General features: G+C 41.6%; 1 protein-coding gene across 5 annotated transcripts in view; it reads left to right on the top strand.

Moving 5' to 3' along the window:
• LOC129720744 (uncharacterized protein DDB_G0275275) overlaps window positions 1–22,238 on the top strand; it is a 385,619-nt gene that overhangs the window by 339,436 nt on the left and 23,945 nt on the right. For 4 of the 5 annotated variants that reach the window (XM_055672415.1, XM_055672416.1, XM_055672414.1 and 1 more), the window contains one exon: window positions 19,600–20,273. In XM_055672415.1, the coding sequence (XP_055528390.1) occupies window positions 20,139–20,273 (135 nt within the window). In that variant the 5' untranslated portion in view covers window positions 19,600–20,138. Of the gene's footprint in view, window positions 1–1,813; window positions 1,922–19,599; window positions 20,274–22,238 lie in introns of those variants that run through there. The other variant, XM_055672418.1, reaches the window with a different exon arrangement.

Raw genomic sequence — 22,238 nt, 5'->3', positions numbered from 1 at the left:
TGTCTGTCTGTCTGTCTGTCTGTCTGTCTGTCTGTCTGTCTGTCTGTCTGTCTGTCTGTCTGTCTGTCTGTCTGTCTGTCTGTCTGTCTGTCTGTCTGTCTGTCTGTCTGTCTGTCTGTCTGTCTGTCTGTCTGTCTGTCTGTCTGTCTGTCTGTCTGTCTGTCTGTCTGTCTGTCTGTCTGTCTGTCTGTCTGTCTGTCTGTCTGTCTGTCTGTCTGTCTGTCTGTCTGTCTGTCTGTCTGTCTGTCTGTCTGTCTGTCTGTCTGTCTGTCTGTCTGTCTGTCTGTCTGTCTGTCTGTCTGTCTGTCTGTCTGTCTGTCTGTCTGTCTGTCTGTCTGTCTGTCTGTCTGTCTGTCTGTCTGTCTGTCTGTCTGTCTGTCTGTCTGTCTGTCTGTCTGTCTGTCTGTCTGTCTGTCTGTCTGTCTGTCTGTCTGTCTGTCTGTCTGTCTGTCTGTCTGTCTGTCTGTCTGTCTGTCTATCTGTCTGTCTGTCTGTCTGTTCACACTAGTAATTTACTACGCTGTGTTCTTCATCTTCTTTTCATTGGTACAGTTTCTGAAATTATATTCTGCAGAATTTTATGAAATTTAGCTGCCTATTGTCAACATTTCCTTCAGTATTAATTAGATTCTGCAAACTCATTGAAGAAAGTTTATTTTTTACTTGTTCATAGTTGGCTTTATCGAATCGCAGCACTTCTCTATATTCCCAATCGCACGGAAGATCAATTTTATGAATGAAAATTAAATTTTTAATTGCTGTGCGGTAAATAAGAGGTTCAAATATTTATTTTGTTGATTTTTGACCTGGATTATTCGATGTGGGTCATAAAGTAAAAATATGACAATGCAATATAGTAATGTCTCATCCCCTCCTGGGATGTTTAGGATGAAATTCCAATTAATGAGTTTGGTTGTAAATAATACAATAATAATCTATTTCCAGTATACAAATTAACACCATTTCCAGCCTCTTCTACTTCTAGATACATCCAAAATTGATGAAATAATATTATTGTACATTATAGTACTGAAATATTCAAACTTTCGAAATTAAATTAAAAAAAAAGCAATACAATAGTTTACGCCTCAAAATGTAATTAACCAACTTGGAGCTATAACATTTATGCAAACATAACACACACAATTTGCCGAACAAGCGAAAAATGCTTGAAAGTCTGATATCATATGTTGACGTTGCCTTAAACTAAGTAGAGATGTCAAAACGTGCCAAGTATTTTAAATATAAACATCGGAGGAAAACTCAAATTTTGCGTACCGTGCTATTCTTTTTTATTTTTCAAGTCTTGACAACATTATTCTCACTCCATCCGCAGCACTCAACTGTTCAATATTTTATGTACACTAGCTCAATATTTACTAAATCACTTATGCCTCTTCAATGTGCGACTACACTTGAGCCCGGCCGAAATCTCTGCCCGAAATTGAACAACGACCACTTCAGCCAAATTACATCACCCTTCACTTCATCTTATCAAAAAACGCAAATCAAACAATCGCTCGCCACGTCCAAGCATAAGAATTCCGCCGAACAGCCACACCAACCGCGGGACTTGACCGACACAAACTGGAACCGCGCGCATTGTTGTTGTTTGCCAAAAGACACCGCCAATCTTCAGAAGAAGTTTGCTAACTTCAGACGGCCGGTCTTCGGTCCCACACAGCAGTAAAAGAATCTTCATCGCTGAATTTCAACATTTCTACCCGGTCGCGCAGTTTTCGATAGCGTTCGGTCGTGATCAGTTGTGGCATTTATTCGGTCCGCGCGCGAAGACGAATTCTTTTCTTCCTTCATTCCACAAAAGTGACTAACAAACAGTAGAAAGAAAAAATAACACCAACCAGCAAATTCTCATCCAACCATTTATCCTACCGAGAAATATATATAAAGTTACTGCAAGGTAAGCGACCCGAATGTTACCGACTACATAACTCATGGAAATATTCAATTTGAAATAAACATAAAACTCATTGCCATAAACGGTTTACATTCCTATGCAGTTCTCTACAGATTCATTTTTAATTGCCCGATAGTATGAAATGAAACCTTCATCCCTGCGGTGTTCAAATAAATAGCCGAACATATTTCAGCAAAAGTTAGTCAGCGCACTCAAAATGCGCCAAGTTTCGCACGCTCCTTTCGCGAGACCTTAGGAAAGTGCACCTTGGCCTCAGGCAGCTTCAGTGTATTTGAACAACACTGAATATTAATCTCTGACAATGGGTTCGACTTCCTTCTGGCCGTGCTGCACAGGTAATCCGATTGGCGTCCAAGACCATTCCGACCGAAGTAAATATCAATAGCTACAGTTCCGAGCATTATGTCGGCCGCATTCAGCATAAACCTCCGCGATAATTCAATCAGGCGGCTCAAAGTTTAAACACTTGCTTAACCTTCTCCGCCAGCACTTGGCTGAGTTGCTCGCATTGCTTTTTAGTTAAATTCGCACGCCGCTTTTGCCTAACTTGCGTGCTAATCAGATATATATTGCTTCAGTCGTGTTAAATTGGCAAACGGCATAAACGAAACTGCTGCGTTGGAAATAATCCTTCCCAAGGAGATGCGAACAGGGTCAATTAGCATATCCGAAACTGGTTTCGGTTGGTGAAAATGAAGATTTACAGAATATATGCGGTTAAATTCCAATTTTTATTGAGAAATATTTTCAACACCGCGCCAAACAGGTTAGCAGCGCTCTTCTAAATTGTCGTGCACGAAATAGCAGACGAAAACAAAGACGGTGACAATGGTACAGCTTAAAATCGGATTAATTTATTGAATAATTTTAAATTCTGCTCGCTGACAGGTTTAGATGCTGGTTTTTCTTGAATGCTAGAGCGATTCTACCTGCGTCATAAGGACTAAAGCTATGTTTTATAGCCATACTTACTAAAAATTCCTAGAATTGTGGATTTTCTGTGAAATCCCCTTTTTATCACAGTTTACGTAGGACTTTCAAGGTCAAACGACTTCGAAAGGTGCCATTTCGAATTTTTCTCGCATCTCATGAAATGTATTGAAGAAGGGATCAAGCATCGAAACTGTGTCAAAATCAATTAAATTTTTTAATATTTTGTCTCAATCTAATCAGGTCGAAAAGAAAACACCCTTATGAACAGTATTGAAAATTTTTACTGTTTCACTGCTTTTGTCATTTCCACAGAGATTTTCTGATTAGAACCAAAATATGTCAAAGAAACACTTCCAGCATATTGGTTCGTCGCTTACTACCTGTTGACATCCTTTATCATACGTGTGAATCAATTCAATTGGAAGGTTCTTCAATGCCCAGTACAATTCGTGGGCTTTGAAGTGAAAGTTTTGTTTTCGAAAATCGTGTAACTTCAAAGTTGTTGTAATTAGTAATTAGAAATTGTTCACGCATTGAGAATTTCGGTTTAAGGCATAATTAACTTTCTGATTTTAATTTCCAGATACTATTATTAGTTCTAATAAATATTCTTATTTCCAATTTAATTTATGTTTAGCGTACTGCATTATTCAAAGTTAATAGGTAAATAGGTGAAAAGGTTGTTACTAAATACTTGAACGGCGGTTCGACAAATTTTCTGTTGAAGGTTTAGTTTAAAAAAACACTGTTTCACCATTTTTCAAAATATTTGTATTCCAATGATTTTAAAAGGTTTAGAAAGACATTTCGAATCAAAAGGTTTATAATGACTAACTTCGTAAATGCATCTGTTTTTATTTATTTTGAACTAAAGTTTAGAAAATAAATACTAAATGTCATACTTTTATTCTTCGTTTATTTATTCTTCGTTGAAACTGGATATTATTCCAAAAGTTCAGGATGGAGTAATGTAAGACGAGTTGATACTTCAAAGATAGGTTTTTAAGATTTTTTTTTAATTGCAACTTTAAAAAAAAAGTCAAATTCTAATGATGCAATATGAAACTCCTAACGACTAACCTTCTAAATGCGTCCGTTTTGACGTAGGATTACGTCTCACGGCAAAACAGGGGTTGAAATACCAAAAAATCGAAAGCTTCTTGAAAATTGTTCACTTTCAAATGCCCAAAACTCAGTCACGTAGCTAGTATTTCTTTCATTCTCACAGCAATCGATTGGAAAACTAACTGTTTGTTTACCAAAATGCGTAAAATTGTGATTATGTGAGTCTAACAATTATGCTGTTGAAAAATGTAAAGCCTTGTTAAACACATCTTCGGCCAATTAGCACTGAAAACAAGGCCAAGTATCAGGCAAATCAATTGGTTTCAATCTAACTCAAGCTAAAAGTCAATCACAACCTTTCCTCCCAAGAAGTGCCGTTACTAAAGTATACAATTTAACTTTCTAAACGATTTGTTGTTGTTTTTGATGTTCTGCTCGCTCGAGTGCACAACGACACAGTAGTCACGTATAAAGGCTTGCATGCACAAATTTTTCTCTATGTCTATCCAATCACTGTTGCAAGAGGATAATCTACTGGAAAGTGGATCGATCGACGGCTAGCACTACTGCAATCATAACGCAAGAAACGGTGATTTCAAATAATAAATCAAATTAAATATGCCATTGGTGTTGTCACAATAGTAACAACCAGCAAGTATGTTAATTTTCTGGTCATTCCATTTACATATGAGGCGGAATGATTCTCGTTTTCTTGTTATTTCAGGCAGCATTTCTTGCAACGACTTTCACGAGATGGCGCCCACACTGCAGCAGACGATTCCACAATGGATCTTACTGATGCAAAGTACAATGATTTTAAACAATGCACATCGGTGAAATCTTTTAAAACTTTCATCAGAAATCCCAGTTGACGACTTGCACGATCAATAATATTGGCTCGATGTTGCATGAAACTGGCGGTTAAATCCATGTTACAAAATACTAAATAGCCCAATCACAGATTTCGAATTTACATCATTTAAACCAGCTCGATGATCGAAATATAATCGAATTAAGCGAGAAACAATTTTATTTATAAGATTGTTAGTGACATTTTTCTTTGATCGCTTGGAATAAATGTGAAACTGCGGTCACGCATTTCATAATCTGCAAGGTAAGAAAATTCAAATAGTTCCATGAACTTGTTTGTAGCTCTGAGAAAGACAGATTGAAATTTGTACTTGACAGGAAGAACGAAACAATTTACTTCGAGCTATTTTATTTCGTAACATCTTCAGTTTTAGTTTTAGACTCAGCATGCTTGGCTAGCTCTCCCAGCAACAGTAAAGGTACTAAAGTCTGAATTAGGCTGTTCCGCTGTTTGTGTTAGGTTCCATCTTGAGAATATGCTTGTTGACGATTCTACAGTTGACGAAAAACTAATGTACAGTCAGGACTTTTTACGCGACGGATAAGAACCTCGTTAAAAACCCAAGACGCTCATTTTTTGAAATTGTCCTTTTCTATGATCATTCAAGATCCTTCGGAGGGCGGAGGGTTTTTTCGTACTTAAATTTTTGCTCAATAAATACTCAGACGTTTTTGGTTTCCAACCCAGGTCAATTCAAAAAACCGCGTGAATATTTTTTAAATAACGCGTAAAAGACTGCGTTAATTCGAAAATCCTCCAAATCCATCCGCATCCGTGGAAAAAAACCGCGTGAAAAACCTGTCTCTACTTCACGCACAATGTTCGTCTGTTTACCTACAAACAGCGTGCAACGCAGTCCGTCCCCTTTTTCACATTCTTTCATTCTATCACTCTCGTGTCGCCGCCTGGTTGAGGCGTTAGTCCTTTCCGTAGGTATTTTAAACAATTACACGGGTTTTGCATCATAAATGAAGCAGTTTTATTCATCGTCACATCGCTATTTTATTCAATCGAATTCGCAAGCTACAATGTGTTTATTGTTTGTTTATTGTTTATTGTTGTTAATTCATCAGAAAATCACCGTCTTAATGAATGTAATTTAAATACTATCTAAACCTAACAGATGTAAATTAATTAAAATAGTCTAGCTGCGAGCAATTTTCGCTTGTAGAGAATAGATGTATTTCCAAAATCAAAAAATTGACACGTTTTGTTGAAGGTGCGTATAATCCTGGTGACTGGTTCGAAATACCCGAACACAGAACGATGGAACGGTGTTACAAACATTTCGTCGAGTGACCTGCGTTGAATTCTTCCAGGAGCGTTAAAAGAAAACTTACTCAAAAGAGCCGGGCAGTCAATTTCTCCAAGAATCACTTTAGCTGCAACCATTGCTTGCTGAATTCTTCTTCTTTTTTCAAGGGTAGCAATTCCCAACAGATTGCAACGGTGTTCATACAGTGGCAGACTTAGCCTGTCCGTCCAAGGAAATCTACGGAGTGCGAATCGAACAAAACGCTTCTGTAGCCGTTCAATCCTGTCAATCCAGGTGGTTTGAAATGGCGCCCACACTGCAGCAGACGATTCCACAATGGATCTTACTGATGCAAAGTACAATGATTTTAAACAATGCACATCGGTGAAATCTTTTAAAACTTTCATCAGAAATCCCAGTTGACGACTTGCACGATCAATAATATTGGCTCGATGTGGCCCGAAAGTCAATTTTTCGTCAAGCAGTACACCAAGGTCATTAATTTCGTTGACACGAGCTAGAGGTGTACGTCAAATTGTATAGGTAGCTTTAATCGGATTGCTACCACGATGAAACGAAATAACAGTACATTTGTTGACACTGATGATCATCAGATTTTTTTGGCACCAATCCTCATAAATATTCAATAATCTTTGCAGCTTTTGACAGTCGGATAAATCTTCAATGACCACAAAAATCTTCAAATCATCGGCATAAAACAGCTTACAACCAATTCCAAGACGAGCTGCGACATCATTGAAATATAAAACAAATAATAATGGCCCAAGGTTACTCCCTTGAGGAACACCGGATGTGTTTGTAAATCGTCGGGATGTGTTGGATCCAAGTTTAACGCTCAGGCTTCTGTCACAAAGGTATGATTGCATCCATTGAACCAGATACCCATTCTCGAGAGTTTGCCAAGTAGAATTCGATGGTCAATTTTGTCGAATGCGGCTTCAAATCCGTGTATACAGCATCAACCTGTTTTCCATTTTCAATGTTAGAGACACAATCCGAGACGAAGCAAAGCAAGTTAGTGGTCACTGAACGACCAGGATAGAAACCATGCTGATCAGTAGAAATGCTGCCTTTAGTGTGAAACAGCAGGTGGTTACTAAGAATTGATTCAAATAATTTTGAGCAGGCGCTTAGCGATGTGATGCCACGATAGTTGGTAACATCGTGTCTATTTCCTTTTTTGAATACCGGAGAAATATGCGAGCTTTTTTGAAGAGCGGGGACAAGTTAAATATTTTTGCCAGTGGTTTTGCGAGCTCATTTATGCTTCTTTTGAAGATGATAGCAGGTATACCATCAGGCCCAGGAGCATTAGATGTCTTAAGCGATTTTACCGCCTCTAGTAGCGATTCATCGGTAATCTCGGGAACATCAGCCGAAGTAGTATTCATTGGGACATCGGAAGCGGCGAGTACAGCTTCGTCAGGAGTGGCCATGGTTGTATTGTAAACACTAGAGACGTGATCAACAAATAGTTCGCATTTCGTTAGCGGCTCAATGGTTGATTTATCGCCTAAATAAATTTTTGCTGGGATTCCATCATTACTTTTTCGTTTTGTTTTAACAAATTGCCAAAATTTTTTTTTGGGTTTCGGCGGAGGTTACTTTGTATGCTAGTAGCATATTGTCTATACAGTTGTGTGTTTATTCTACGGTACGATTCGCTTGCATACTTAAAGTTGTTTCTGGTGAGTGGTGTACGAAGTTTGCGATAGTGACGTTGACAAGCGTTCAGTTCGCGCTTAAGTAACCGTAGCGTAGGATTTTCCCACTGGGGCTTCAATGGCCTACGCATAGCAGGAACATTTGCAGTTAACCACTGCAGCAGAACCTCGACAAACCTCAATACGACATCATCGATATCAGCAGTGACGAATACGCTGTTCCAGTTGTTGAAATCGATGCGCTTGAAATCTAGTCGAGGTGCGTTGTCATGCGTGCATATGGGATTTTCACTAAATAATCTTAGAGTGATATCGAGCGGTGGATGCGGAGCATCAATTTTGACGAGAGGAACAGCGGCTTCAACAACGACACACGGCTCTACATTACAGAAAATTAGATCGAAAATATTTCCCCAAGGATTGCTGATAGTATTATACTGCTGCATATTCATTGTTGCTACGCAATCTAATAAAGCAGCACTAGCACTGCTGACACCATCGTGGTTTGTTACAATAGCATGCGCATTACTCTTTCTCCACGAAATATTTGCTTGGTTAAAATCACCACAGATAAGAATAATATCATCGATCCCGGCGTACTCGAATGTCATGCGAATAGACTCAACAAAGTTCTGGACAAAGGCGTAATTGCGGCTGACATCTGGCGAAATGTATCCTGCACACAGGAACAGATTCAACCCCGTCAAAGAAATCCGAACAACAACGAGCTCAAATTCATCATTACTGTCAACACATGATGAGGCGTATTTACGATGAACAGCGATCAAAACGCCTCCACCAGACCTTTTGTTGCTGTTGATCAAGCTCCGATCGGCACGGTAAACTATATACTCGTCACCAAAGAGTTGTTCAGATGTTATGCTGTCAGTAAGATTGGTTTCAACTAATGTCACAGCATCATATTCGCAGCCGCTGTGTGATCGTGATCGTGGCAAAAGAGGTTAACTCGAAAGAAACTCAAAGTCCCGTTCATATCGTGCTGAGTATCAATCCCCGGTAGATCGAATTTATCTTAGCCTCATGAATACTAAAACCAACCGTCCTTTTAAGATCGCCCACATGCTTTCAATTGAAGCAGTAAAAATAAGCTTTTGCCTCTAATTGAAATTCAAAATTTGACATAACATTTTATCGAGCACGATTCGGACGCATCACACTGTAGTAGTACTCTAACTTCAACCAGGTTTATCATTTCTCCTCGGAAAATCACTAGCGTGTAGGAGAAGATACTGCGCAAAAAAAACATCTGCTCTCTCACTGGTGGGCAAAGCAACGCACCTGCTTTAAAAGAACAGCAAATCGTGTGTATCTAAGCAGCTTGCAGAAAACACTGCGGTAGACTCTGAAATATTTCTCCAAAGAGATAATATACTGGTGTGATTTTTCTCATACGAAAAAACATTACGCTCAATAACTACACAACAGAGCTCACTGCAGTGCTTTTACTGTGTGCCTCTTAAAATACATCAAATAAGGGGAGCTTCTAGGTAGGAAAGTAGATTGCGTTGTACTTCTGTGTGTTCTCATTAGAGTGATTAACCACTCTTGTTTCGCTCAGCTGTGGTGTAGGCAGTATGTTTTTTCTGCAAGCGGCGGAAACACAGTACAAATTAGAATAAAAAAATGTATACGCAGTGCTAATGCTGCGTAATAAATGAGCGGTGAATATTCACTCTGCTCTTTCTACATTTCGAGGAGAATAACAAGCCTGCCTTCAACATTATTTTCGTCAATTAAACAACACTTCACTTCAAAGTTTACATCATCAAATTGATTTACCCCACTCGAATGTATTTCCCGACCTATATCAAAAATACATTGACATAAAACAGGCTGTCGTAATTCTACGTTAACCTTACGGTCGTGTGTCATACATAACCTCTTCAACTATTGCAGTATTCCAAAATTAAGTTCGGAAAACTTGCGCTTTTTCTGAAAATACGCTTTTTTGTAAGCCATTCGCCATTCTCCAGCAACAACATAGATTTATTAAAATGTATGATTAATATATTCATTTTTTAACAGCAAAGAAATTGAATCAATAGCGAATGTAAATAAAACCGTAACTTTCTGAGCCACAATTATTTAAATAAAATCTATGCCAGAATGCTTACGCCCTTTTCAAAAACTACTGTTGAGTCTGAACGATATGTCCACCCGCGGGAAATACTCAGTTTGCTAAGTCAAATTCATGTACGAAATTTCATTCAAATAAAAAATGATCGATTAAATTTTTGGAAAGTTTCAGATAGTTTGGGATGGAAACGCTCTATAACGATTTGGTTTTGGCTGCGAGTAGTATAAAATTAATAACTTGAAATTGACTTCTTCAATACACAGAGTGGCAGGTAAAATTTGCTACAAAAGCCGTACACAACCGTGAGACTCAGCAGAAAAACATCAACAGCGAACTTTTGCACAATACGAAATTGCTTTATACCATCGGTCACAAGCAACTGTACGGAATAGTACGACAATTAATTTTTGGGTATACATGATAGTTAAAAATTGGTAAAAAGGCCGTACAATTAATTACCCGATATTGAATTTTATGTTCGGCTGTTCACACATTGTGAGAGGAGGAATAGGGGCATAATGAGCACCCTAACTTGGTTGCTGATTTAAGCATGGAAAACGACAATAATTTCAAGCTATCTTCAGTGCAAAACTTGAATTAACTATCTATAATTAAAGGTACACTCACAAATTGAAAAGTTTATCGTATAATGGTGAAACACACAAATTAGATTCATGCATCAAAAACTAGCAATCAGTCGATGTGTGGGGCACAATGAGCACCCCACTGGGGCATAATGAGCACCCACGGGGTGTAATGAGCACTCTTATAGAACATATCTTGAAACTGTGTAGAAGTACAAGCAATTGGCCAACGTTTGTCGCGAGATGCCGTGATACTTGGCGGCTTGTTTCGTGAATGTCCCGTTGCGCCTTATGGTGGCCAATTCTGCCTGCAGTCCCTTTTTCTGACCGATTCGGTCTCAAAGATTTTCTAAAATATGTTCGCACCATCACTGTAAACAAACACTGACTATGGAAACAGACAAACTCACAAGTGGTTTAAATTAGTTTATTTGACACGGCACGATACATTTTCTGTTTTACTGAGCCAAGTACAATTCGTATTAATTCTACGTTAGCAGGGAAAAGAGGGAGGCCTTTTTTTTATTCTCGCGGCCGACTACGAGCTAGTGGGGATTTAAGGTGAGAGGAGGGGAGATACAATTTAGATTTAAAACTATTTTGGAACTTTGTTTTCCAACTGGTAGAGCAATTGTATTCTTGTTTGTTGTGGGTTCAAAATATTTGTGTAAGCATAGATGCGGGCTCTTCGTTTCCGTGTCTTCAGCATAGCATATTTGTATCCTTAATCTGACAAATAGACAAAGAAAATTTTAAATTTTAATGTCAGCGTTTTTCAGAAAGCAGTATAGCTGTGTCATGTACTGGAGATCACCGCTTCCCAGAATGTCTCTAACGGGTACGTTCGGTTGTTTTCCTCGGGCCCGAAGGGAATCTATAAGCTCGGACCTAGCACCACAGTATTCGATACACGACCAAACAACATGCTCGATGTCATGGTAGCCATCGCCACAAACGCAGTGATTACTGTCTACAAGCCCTATACGAAAGAGATGCGTGTTTAACGTGTAGTGATTGGACATAAGTCTGGACATCACGCGAATGAAGTCCCGACCTACATCCAACCCCTTGAACCATGCTTTCGTCGATACCTTAGGAAAAATGGAATGTAGCCACCGTCCCAGTTCATCTGAGTTCCATGATGATTGCCAACTGTTGAGTGTTCTCTGACGCAAAATGCTATAAAATTCATCATAAGCAATTGGTCTTTCATAAATATCGCCATCAATAGCACCCACCTTAGCTAAAGAGTCAGCCTTTTCATTACCCGGAATCGAGCAATGAGAAGAGACCCACGCTAAGGTAACCCGGTAATTTTTATCTGTTAAGGCACTTAAAAACCGCCGTATTTTCCCCAGGAAATACGGGGTGTGCTTCACAGGCTTCATCGATCGCAGAGCCTGAATGGCACTGAGACTATCTGTGAAGATGAAGTAGTGGTCTGTGGGTAGGGTTTCGATGATTCCAAGAGAGTACTGAATAGCAGCAAGTTCTGCGACGTTTACGGAAGCAGGAGCATCGAGTTTGTAGGAGGCGGTAAAATTTTCGTGGAAAACACCGAAGCCAGTGGGCTCATCTAGATTAGATCCGTCAGTGTAAAACCTTTTATCATAACTAACATGTTTAAACTTATTGGAAAAAATCTTAGGGATCTCTTGGACAAACTCACAAGTCTACTGAGATGAATTTCACGTAAGTTTATGTGACAAGGTGTGCTCATTTCACCCAACCTAAAGGTGGCCGTTGGTGGTGGCGGGCGACTTCAACGCTTGGGCTGTTGAGTGGGGAAGTCGCTTCACGAACCAGATGGGCCAGATCTTGTTGGAGGCTTTGGCAAAGCTCAACCTAGATTTGGCCAACGTTGGGAACAAAAGTACATTTAGCAGAAATGGCGCGGAGTCGATCATCGACGTGACGTTCTCCAGCCCAGGACTGATCAAGAACTAGAGGGTAGACGATGGCTACACTAATAGCGACCTCCAGGCGGTCTGTTATAGTGTAGACAACAACGAGAGGCGGCAAGCGACGAGTAGGGCCAACACTCCTTTCGCCCGCGGGTGGAAGACATCGCATTTTGATGCCGAGGTACTTGAAGAGGCAATTAGACGAGAGCGCGTGGGGGGCAGTCGGCTTCGCCCGACGCCTGACCAACTAGTTGCTATGCTATCTCGGGCGTGCGACGCCACCATGCCTAGGACTCGCCAACCTAGGAATGGGAAGCCACCGGTCTACTGGTGGACTGACGCGATAGCGGACCTTCGCAGTGCGTGCCTCCGTGCGAGACGGAGGATGCAGCGTGCGCGAACAGACGAACAGAGGACAGAGCGCCGCGCAGCATTCAGTTCTGCCAGATCGACGCTGAAGAGTGCGATTAAGGCCAGCAAGAGGGCCTGTTTCGATAGGCTATGCGCGAGTGCCAATACGAACCCGTGGGGTGACGCCTACAGGATCGTAATGGCCAAGACCAAAGGCGCGCTGGTGCCTGCAGAGCGATCACCAGCGATGCTGGAGCGAATCATCGAGGGACTCTTTCCGCGCCACGAGCCAAGTCCTTGGCCTCCGGCGGTCGAGTCCCACGTCCGACGTTCCAGTATCTCAGACACAGACCAGGGATGGTCGGCCAACCTGCCGAGCATCCAATCCGTGGGCGACGACAGCCGTGTCGAGGTTCAGGAGGATGCAAGGGTTACGAATGAGGAACTCATCGTGATCGCCAACTCTCTAAAAGTGAGCAAGGCACCGGGACCGGATGGAATCCCTAACCTGGCAATCAGGCTGGCGATAAAAACGGCCCCCGGGCTGTTTCGAGTAGTCATGCAGAGGTGCCTGGATGGCTGCCTCTTTCCGGATAGGTGGAAGCGGCAGAAATTGGTCCTACTGCCGAAGGCTGGGAAACCACCAGGTGACCCATCGGCATATAGGCCTATCTGCCTGCTAGACACGACGGGCAAGGTACCTGAGAGGATTATCCTCAACAGACTCGTGAGGTACACAGAGGGTGTAAACGGTCTGGCAAGCAACCAGTTCGGCTTCCGGAAGGGCAGGTCCACGCTGGATGCCATCGCCTCCGTCACCAAGACGGCGGAGATAGCACTCCAGCGCAAGAGAAGGGTAATATGCTATTGCGCAATCGTCACGCTTGACGTGAAGAATGCGTTCAATAGCGCCAGTTGGGACTCCATAGCGCTCGCGCTCAGGAGCATCCACGTACCGGTGTCGCTGAACAAGATTCTGGAAAACTACTTCCAGAATCGAGTACTGGTTTACAACACAGAGGAGGATCAGAAGTGCGTCCCAATCACCGCCGAGTTTCCGCAAGGTTCAATCCTGGGTCCGGTGTTGTGGAACGTCATGTATGACGGGGTGTTGAAACTAAAGTTTCCTGTAGGGGTTGTGATCGTCGGCTTTGCAGACGACATAACGCTAGAGGTTTACGGCGAGTCGATCGAAGAGGTCGAGTTGACGGCTGCGCATTGCATAAAGAAGGTCGAGGACTGGATGCGCTCCAGGAAACTGGAGCTTGCGCACCATAAGACGGAGGTCACGGTTGTGAACAACCGTAAATCAGAGCAAAAGGCGGTGGTCAGAGTCGGAGACTGTACCATCACCTCGAAGCGATCGTTGAAGCTCTTGAGGGTTATGGTCGACGACAAGCTCACGTTCGGGAGCCACGTCGACTATGCCTGTAAGAGGGCCTCATCGGCTATTGCAGCACTACCTCGTATGATGTCCAATAGCTCAGCGGTCTATGGCAGCAAGTGAAGACTTCTTGCCAGCGTGGTTTCGTCTATACTTAGGTATGGTGGGCCAGTATGGTTCAGAGCGCTAGGTACTAACAGTTACCGCGGTAAACTGGAAGGTACCTACAGGCTCATGTGCCTGAGAGTTGTGAGTGCGTATCGGACGGTGTCATACGATGCAATCTGTGTCTTGTCCGGCATTATGCCTATCAGCATCGCCATCAAGGAGGACAGGGAGTGTTTCGACCACCGTGACACAAGAGGCATACGAGGCACCAGAAGGTCATTCTCGATGCTCCGTTGGCAGAGGGAATGGTCTAATTCCACAAAGGGCAGATGGACGTACCAACTTATACCGGAGATATCCGGCTGGGTCGGGAGGCGACATGGCGAGGTGAACTTCCACCTGACACAGATCCTGTCAGGCCATGGTTGCTTCAGGCAATATCTGCACAGGTTCGGGCACGCGGGGTCCCCCATGTGTCCCGAGTGCGTGGAAGAGGAGGAGACTGCAGAGCATGTCTTCTTCATATGCCCCCGTTTCGTAAGAGCGAGGAGCAACATGATGGCTGTGAACGGGCCTGGCACTACTCCGGACAATCTTGTCCGGAGGATGTGCGACGACCCGGACATCTGGAACGCGGCCTGTGCGGCCGCCTCTCAGATTGTCCTGGAGCTACAACGTGTGTGGCGGGTCAATCACCAACACGCCAGTGGTAGCTAACTACCAGTCTCCAGGTAGTTAGCTAGGAGGTTATAAGAGTAAAGAGGGTGCATCACGCACAAAAGCCACTTCCCGACGTAATACTTAACCGTCGTTCCGGGAAGACCAGGGCTGGAGACTGGAGGGGTTTTAGTGGGTCGGGACAGGGATCAGTAGGTGTCTGGGGGAGTGTAACTACCCCAGCATCTCTCCCCTAGTCTCATCCCCACACCCTGAGTTCTCTTCTCAGGTGTCTGTTTGCAGATTTCCCCGCCACCTTTGGCAAAAAAAAGGTGACCATTTCGCCCCTATCGAATAGGTTAAAGTTAACATGAGATTTTAACACTAATTGTAGCTTAAAATCAAAACTTCAATGATGGTGAAATTTGGGGTACGACCCATACGTCATATTGATGTGTCTACATACTTGATTGACCGTAGAAGCTTATTTTGTAGTGCGCAATAATTATAATTTTTCCAACATCCGGGAACCAATTTGATTTTTTCAAATTATCTCCATATTTTAAACAGACAAATCACTTTTGTTCTACATAAAGAGATATTGTAGTAACTACGGAAGAGTTCCGCATACCACATTGTATTAAAAAATGCGTAGTTTCGCATAAAAGAGGGATGCCTATTTCGCCCCGTGTGCTCATTATGCCCCTAATCCCCCTATCTCTAATAAAATCAAACAACTGTGCAAACCTGCACCCATGCTTGTCTTTTCTCCTAAGTAAACCTCTAGAGTGCAGGAGAACATCTTGCACTGCGAAAAAAACTGCTCTCACACTAAAGAGCAAATCAACGCACATGCTAGAAGAGAACAACAGTCGATTTTTATCTGGTGAGCTTCCTGAAAGCACCGCGGTGAAATCTGAACTCTCTCTCTTGTGAGACAATGAACTATGGTGTACTTACACGTATGGACATCATGCACAATAATTACACAGCAGAGCTATCCTCGGTACGTTTTACAGTTTGTTTGTTGAGCGTGGCAAAAGAGGAAAAGTGATTGGGAGAAAAAAAAATAGACTGCGTTGCTAGAGCCGGTCAAGTTTACTCTGGTCGAAATTGTTTTCGTGGTGTAGCTACACGAGGACTACACTTTTGCCCGGTAGGTTTTTTTTCACTACTCGCCAGTGGACTCTGCGGTGTACTTCTGCGTTTTCTCTGTAGAGTGATACACCCCTCTTGTTTCTATCAGATGTGGGATGAGCTGGAATTGTGTTTGTCTCTCTGTAAGTTGGTTGAGACACTTTGGAGTGGAGAAAGAAGCAATGTGGTAAAAGCATTTGCCACACAGGCACATACTGAAAGGGAAGTGCGCGGTGCATTTTTTCTCCGCTCTTTCCACATACTGAGGAGAATGGCAAGCATGCTTGCACCTGAATCACAAGCACTCAAATATATTTAATAATATTTAAACATTATCCAATTGTGAGAAAGAAATATATTTACAACGTTTTCAAAATCGTCGCACTGTCTTAACATTTACACTGATGATCGTTTTCAATGTAACATCAGTTTTCAGCATTTTTTCATTCCCTCTCTATCCAAAAAGTGTTAAAAAGTCTGTTTAACGTTCGACCTTTCAGTAACAAATTTGACTAATTCATGTGGCTCTGATTAGAATGAAACTTTGCACACATAGTTAATTAAAACGAGAACTTTTCTAGATTCAAAAGTAATTTTTTGACGTTGGACTAACGTCTATATCGAAGTTAGGCACCTGAATTTGAAAATCTAGTAATTCAACCGGGGAAAACCAGGGAAAAGTGGTCAGGTTTTGAGCGCTTATACATCAGTCATTTCTTTTCAGAATTTCGAGGTTTTGGCATCAACCGATCAGAAATTCTTTTACGGTTGAATTTATGTAACAAAAATAACCTATTTCTCGAGATACACTATTAAAAAATTGATAAATCACATCGATTGTCTAAATCATACCGAGCAACCAATCACCACCTCTCTTCACAAGCACAGTCGACACTAACGGATACAACCGATCTGACTTTGTAAACAGTCTCACAGCTTTCAACCAATAACGAGCTCGCTTTCGGTAGCTGCAACAGGTGTTTCAACACCGTTTTAAAATGCTTCTTTTATCATTACCACTGAACAGATTCTAAACACCAATGGCTTGATTGATAGGGGAAATATTGCGCAAGATTGTCATATAATAATTTAAATATGTTTTCGATACTTAACTAGTTAAAAGTTGTGTTAAAAGTCGTGCACATTCAACCATACACAAGCTCGCTTCTTGTTTGCTCGCGGATGGATTTTTGCTTTGGGCTATATAATAGCCTGTGTCGTCTCATAGCAGTCATTGTATAATCAGCAGCGGTGGCTGATTCCAGCGGCCAAACTGAGCTGCAGCAGAACCAGAGCGGTGGTATCAGGCAGCAGCGGCGGAGGTAGTGGGAAGCTGCATTTCTTCATTCAGTTCGGTGCTCCTTCGATCTGAGTTGGACCCCACCAGCGGTAATCCAATTCAGATATCGTTGGGTGAAAACGTTGGGTGTGTGTGCAGTGTGCACATATAGCGTATGTGCATCTGTATTGCTATGACATTTGCGATGATAGGGATGGCGCTGTTGCGTGTGTATGGCTAGCTATAGCGTGTGTAAGACACTAGCATGTGTAGCATATTATGGCTATTGCGTGTATATCTTCAGCGTGTGTACGGATAGTTATAGCTTGTGTGTGGATAGCTGCTGCGTGTGTAATGATTAGTTATAGCGTATGTATGGATAGTAATAGCACATGGTTGGATAGCTTATGCGTGTTTATAGATAGTTGTATCGGATGTATGGAAAGGAATAGCGTGTGTATGGATAGCTATAGCTACAGCGTGTGTATGAATAGTTTTAACGCGTGTTTAGATAGTTATAGCATGTGTGTGAATAACTATAGCGGGTGTTTATCGAAGATTATTATTGTCATTGAAAATATTAAAACGTCTTAACGAACACAGTTGTGAATTTGATTTTACAGCAGCGATTTTAACTTCTTCAGCCAGTCTTTATTCATCGAGGAAAAATTACTACCTATGAATGATCAACACTTATTTACTAGAAATTTGATTTAGATCAAAACGGGTTCTTTTGAGTATCATAAGTTATTGGTAAAAAGAGTTGCAAGTTTTCTCAATGAGCATTCATTAAATTTTCGTTTTTGTTTCTCGGTGCGCGGTTTTGATTTTGTTTCTCGCACACAGAGAAAGAAACAAACTTGTCGCTATCGTGAAAAATAACAAAACAATTAGAAATGCTCTAAATCACAACTGAAGAAGTTAATATATTTTCCTGTCACTCGCCCAAACCTTGATAACAACTACCGAAAAACGTGTGATTGAGCTCTTGCTATATTGAGTTATTGAACCAAACGTTTTTTTTTTTCAAATACATGAAGTTATATGCTGGGCTGGAACTAACCTAGCATGAGTTTTATCGATTAAATGTCAAACAATTTTCAAATTTAAAATTTTCGGTTGAATCGTTCTGGGCTCCAATTTCAGATAGTTTCGTAAAGTTTGCTTTTTGCTTAGATAGGAAAATTTTACCAATTCGCTCAATTAAATGATTGTCTTGGTAGTGCAGCAAACAAAGGGTTGATTCGAATATGTATGAAATGACAGCGATTAAATAAAAGATATCCATTCTTTTAGTATATATTATTATTTATAACGTTTTAACGTCTCAGCATCCAGAAATGCACTGTTAGATAAAATTGCAGCAAATACTAGAGTTGCAATTCTCTCTATTATTTGTTTTAATGGAATATAAGAATACCGTAGTCCAACGTCATGCGGTCGTGTCTTGAATACCACCCTCCTACTTTTAAAAGTCCGTATACATCTTTGCAAACATTTGAAGTTACAGCAAATTCTCTCTAGTCGGATTTTAGATATTCAAGATTTAGTCGAATTGCACGAGAAAGTAAGCTTCAAGTGCTCATTAGAGCCAACAATTAAATAACAGGTCAAGTCCACAATCAAAACTCATTTAGGAAGAAACCGAAAACTTCCACTGGGTGACCAAAAGAATTAATTGATTCGCCAATCACGAAACTATTGGACCTCAATGTCTGTACATGGGATCAACAAAGAGTTTCATCGTCCTCCGCAAAAACTAGCTTTCCCGTTGGTTGAAGGGGTACCACACAATCGACTGTCAGTTGGGAAGGTCGTTTACCTCTCTGACTCAGAGCTATTAGCACCAATTTGATCGCTGGACAGCATTAGTGTTAAAACAGGCGATAAACTTACGCTAATGGAAAAACAACTGAATTCGTAGTTGTTTCATAATAAATGCTTACCCAGTTTCAGCTGAACCTAAGAAGATATTACTGGAACCGAAAATGATGACTCAACAGCAAAATCAATCGAGTTTTTGTCATTATCATACCTAGAGTTAAGTTTTAATTTACCATACCATTTAAGATTGTTCCAATGCTAATGCCGAGGAGAAAAGCACGCTCTCATGATGTTCATTAAAATCGATTCGCTTTAGTTTGTCGTTGTTGTTATGTATTATCGTTATTTTTTAAAGCGGCCGGACGCGGCTAATGATAAACATATCAGAACGACATTTAAGTGACAATCGATAATTGTTCCTTTCAGATGATTTCTTGGATTTCTTGTGGATCATCATTATCATAAGACAAATACCTAATGACCTCAAGCCACTCATTATGTTTTCTCTTCACTCTATCATTCCAGAAAGTGCGCATCTAGGGAAATGCTAACCTAAATAAACGCTCGACTGCTCTACCTGTAGGTAGGCTTGAACCGACACTAGGTGGATCAATTTCGCGCCCGTACAAGGCCCCAAGTGCGCAGCATTGAAAGTAAAACAGTTGAGATAACAGTGTGCATCCCGTCAGCAAACTGGAAACCCGACGGAGCAACAGGTTATTTAGCAGCTGATCTTGCAAATAATGAACCATTTGATAAAGGGCTCGGAATATCGCAGTTGTTCCAATTAATTCACATTCGCAACACCCAAGCCAGCACACTTGCGAAAGAGCATTCAAGCGGACGCACCGTTGCGAGCGGTTCAGGTGTGCGCTTTATCGTGTGACCTAGTGAGAAGCTCTACCCTCCGGTAATTTTGAGTCTCGACACCAGTGCAACACTTGCTCAGTGCATCCTAGGAGGGGCAAGTGACGAAAGTGGAAGCAGAAAATCCGTTCTTATGATCGTTCAAACGGGCCAAAGTGGAAAGTTTCCCGCAGCAGCACGAAACCAGTGGCGTCAGTATGAGTACGAACTCACCCGGAACGCCGAAGAAATGTCGGCTGATACTTCAGCAGTGCCTGGCAATTCAGCTCACCAAACCGGGCAATCCACCGGAGGACTTCTGGATGTACGATAGCGGTTATACGATTTTTCAGGTTCGTTTTTAATTAGTTTACTATCAATTTTTTTTAGGTGATACTTGTTAGTGGTCCCCGTGGTTCTGTGGTTAGCGATGTCGGTCGGCTAGCTCTCCCACACGGTTGTGATATCGGGTTCGATTCCCGATCAGGTCGAGGGTCTTTTCGAGCTGGAAATTTTCTCGACTCAGCACTGGGGCACGGTGTATCGTTGTACTTATCCTACAACATGCAAAATGTGCCGAAAACAATATCGATAACGTATTCTCTCAACTAATCTAGTTGATCGAGACCGCATTAGCCCCCCAGGCTAGCGTGCGATATTGTTGTGGTTGTTAAACTCTGAGCAGAGTAGAAAACAAATATACCCATCGTTCCTCCAGCAGTGCAATTTTCAAGGTGTTGAAACCCGTTATCAGCGACATTTCATCGTTTACTTTCGCTTTTTTATTCCTGCTTACATCGAATAAGAATCTATTCCACGCTAGAGTCGTTGGTTTTTTTCTGCCGCTCTGTTTTATTAGCGTGAACAAGTTGGAGCGGAAGGCAAAACGAGATCATCTCACAGTGACGGTAAAACGTGGAAAAATAAAAGCGATTCACTTTTCTTATGGGCTGCTCCCCAACGCCGAGTAGCGCCTCTAGATCGGAATATTTATTATCACAACATGGACCGCGAGAGGACAGAATAAATTATGTAATCTCTAAAGCAATTTTTCCCATGACACCCGGGGATCTGCAGCAACTGTTCAGCAAACGACCCTCATTAAGTTTCAATCTGATGGGAGATGCATTTTTCTTTTCACATCCGTCATTAATCGTTGTCGTTTTTCCGCTTTTCTTCTGGTGTTCCGAGCTGCGTGTACAGGTCGCCATTGCAGCAGCTGCGCCCGGTCAGCGAATAAACTGTTAGGTTATTGTTCAGCTATCATTGTTGGCTGTGACAGTAAGCATGTACCGCTCTAACGCCGAGATTCTTTTCCTACGGCCTGCCTCCGAGCACTGTTAACAGTCTTTTGGTAAAACATATTTCTTACTGCTTTTTTCCATCAGTTTCACGTTCACATGAATAGCGACTACCGAACAGTCACGCATCAAAAAACGGCTGCATTTATTCGAACGTTTAAACTGATTTTTAATTAACTCGGTTACGTAGTAATGTGTGGGCCCCTGCTAAAGCCACAATTTTTTCATTAAATCCGGACGCTTGAGTGAACTTTTCTCACAACTGTCTCTCAAGCGTGATGGCATAAGTGGCGAAGGTGTAAAAATATATATCATACTAGCGAACCAGATGATGTTGTAAACACTGCTCTGCACCTGTCTCTACCACCTTCCGAAGGTATGTTACCTTCGAAGATTAGATATGATAACGCGTCACTGGGCGGACTGACGTGACGAATTTGATTAACAGTACTTGAGCATTGAAAGGCATTAATTATTCATGATTCCTCTTGCTTTTTATGCGTTTAAATGTTTGCGGATGATAAAGTAATGTAGGGGTTTCAAGGGGAAAACGCACCAGTTAACGAGAGCAGAGTATATTCTTGTTAAAGCTGAGGGATGTTATTTACTGATCAAAATATAAACACCCTTATTTATTCGTTCGAACTCGCATTTGATGCTAAACCATTATAGAGAATGCATAACACACATTTTTTAAAGTGAGTGTAATAATTTTTAAAAGTCGTCAATCGAGGCAAAATGCACCCTTGCTGGGGTAAAATGCACCGCAACAAAGGGGCAAGAAGCACCATGCAGATGCGGTAAAATGCACCCTGTCCACGAGGCAGCATGCACCACAATATTGGGGCAGTAAGGCTCATTTTGTCATCTCATTTGTCATAAAAATGGCAAAATGGTTTTCTTTGAAATTCCACACACTCGAGCGGCATGGTTTCTGCAAACACCGTTTTTTATTGTCTCTAGCACCGATCGTACTGTTCAACGGTCCATGACCGCCGATTGGATTTCCGTACAATG

The sequence above is a fragment of the Wyeomyia smithii genome, chromosome 2 (genome assembly GCF_029784165.1).
Source record: "Wyeomyia smithii strain HCP4-BCI-WySm-NY-G18 chromosome 2, ASM2978416v1, whole genome shotgun sequence".
NCBI lineage: Eukaryota > Metazoa > Arthropoda > Insecta > Diptera > Culicidae > Wyeomyia > Wyeomyia smithii.
This window is presented reverse-complemented; position numbering and strand designations above follow the sequence as displayed.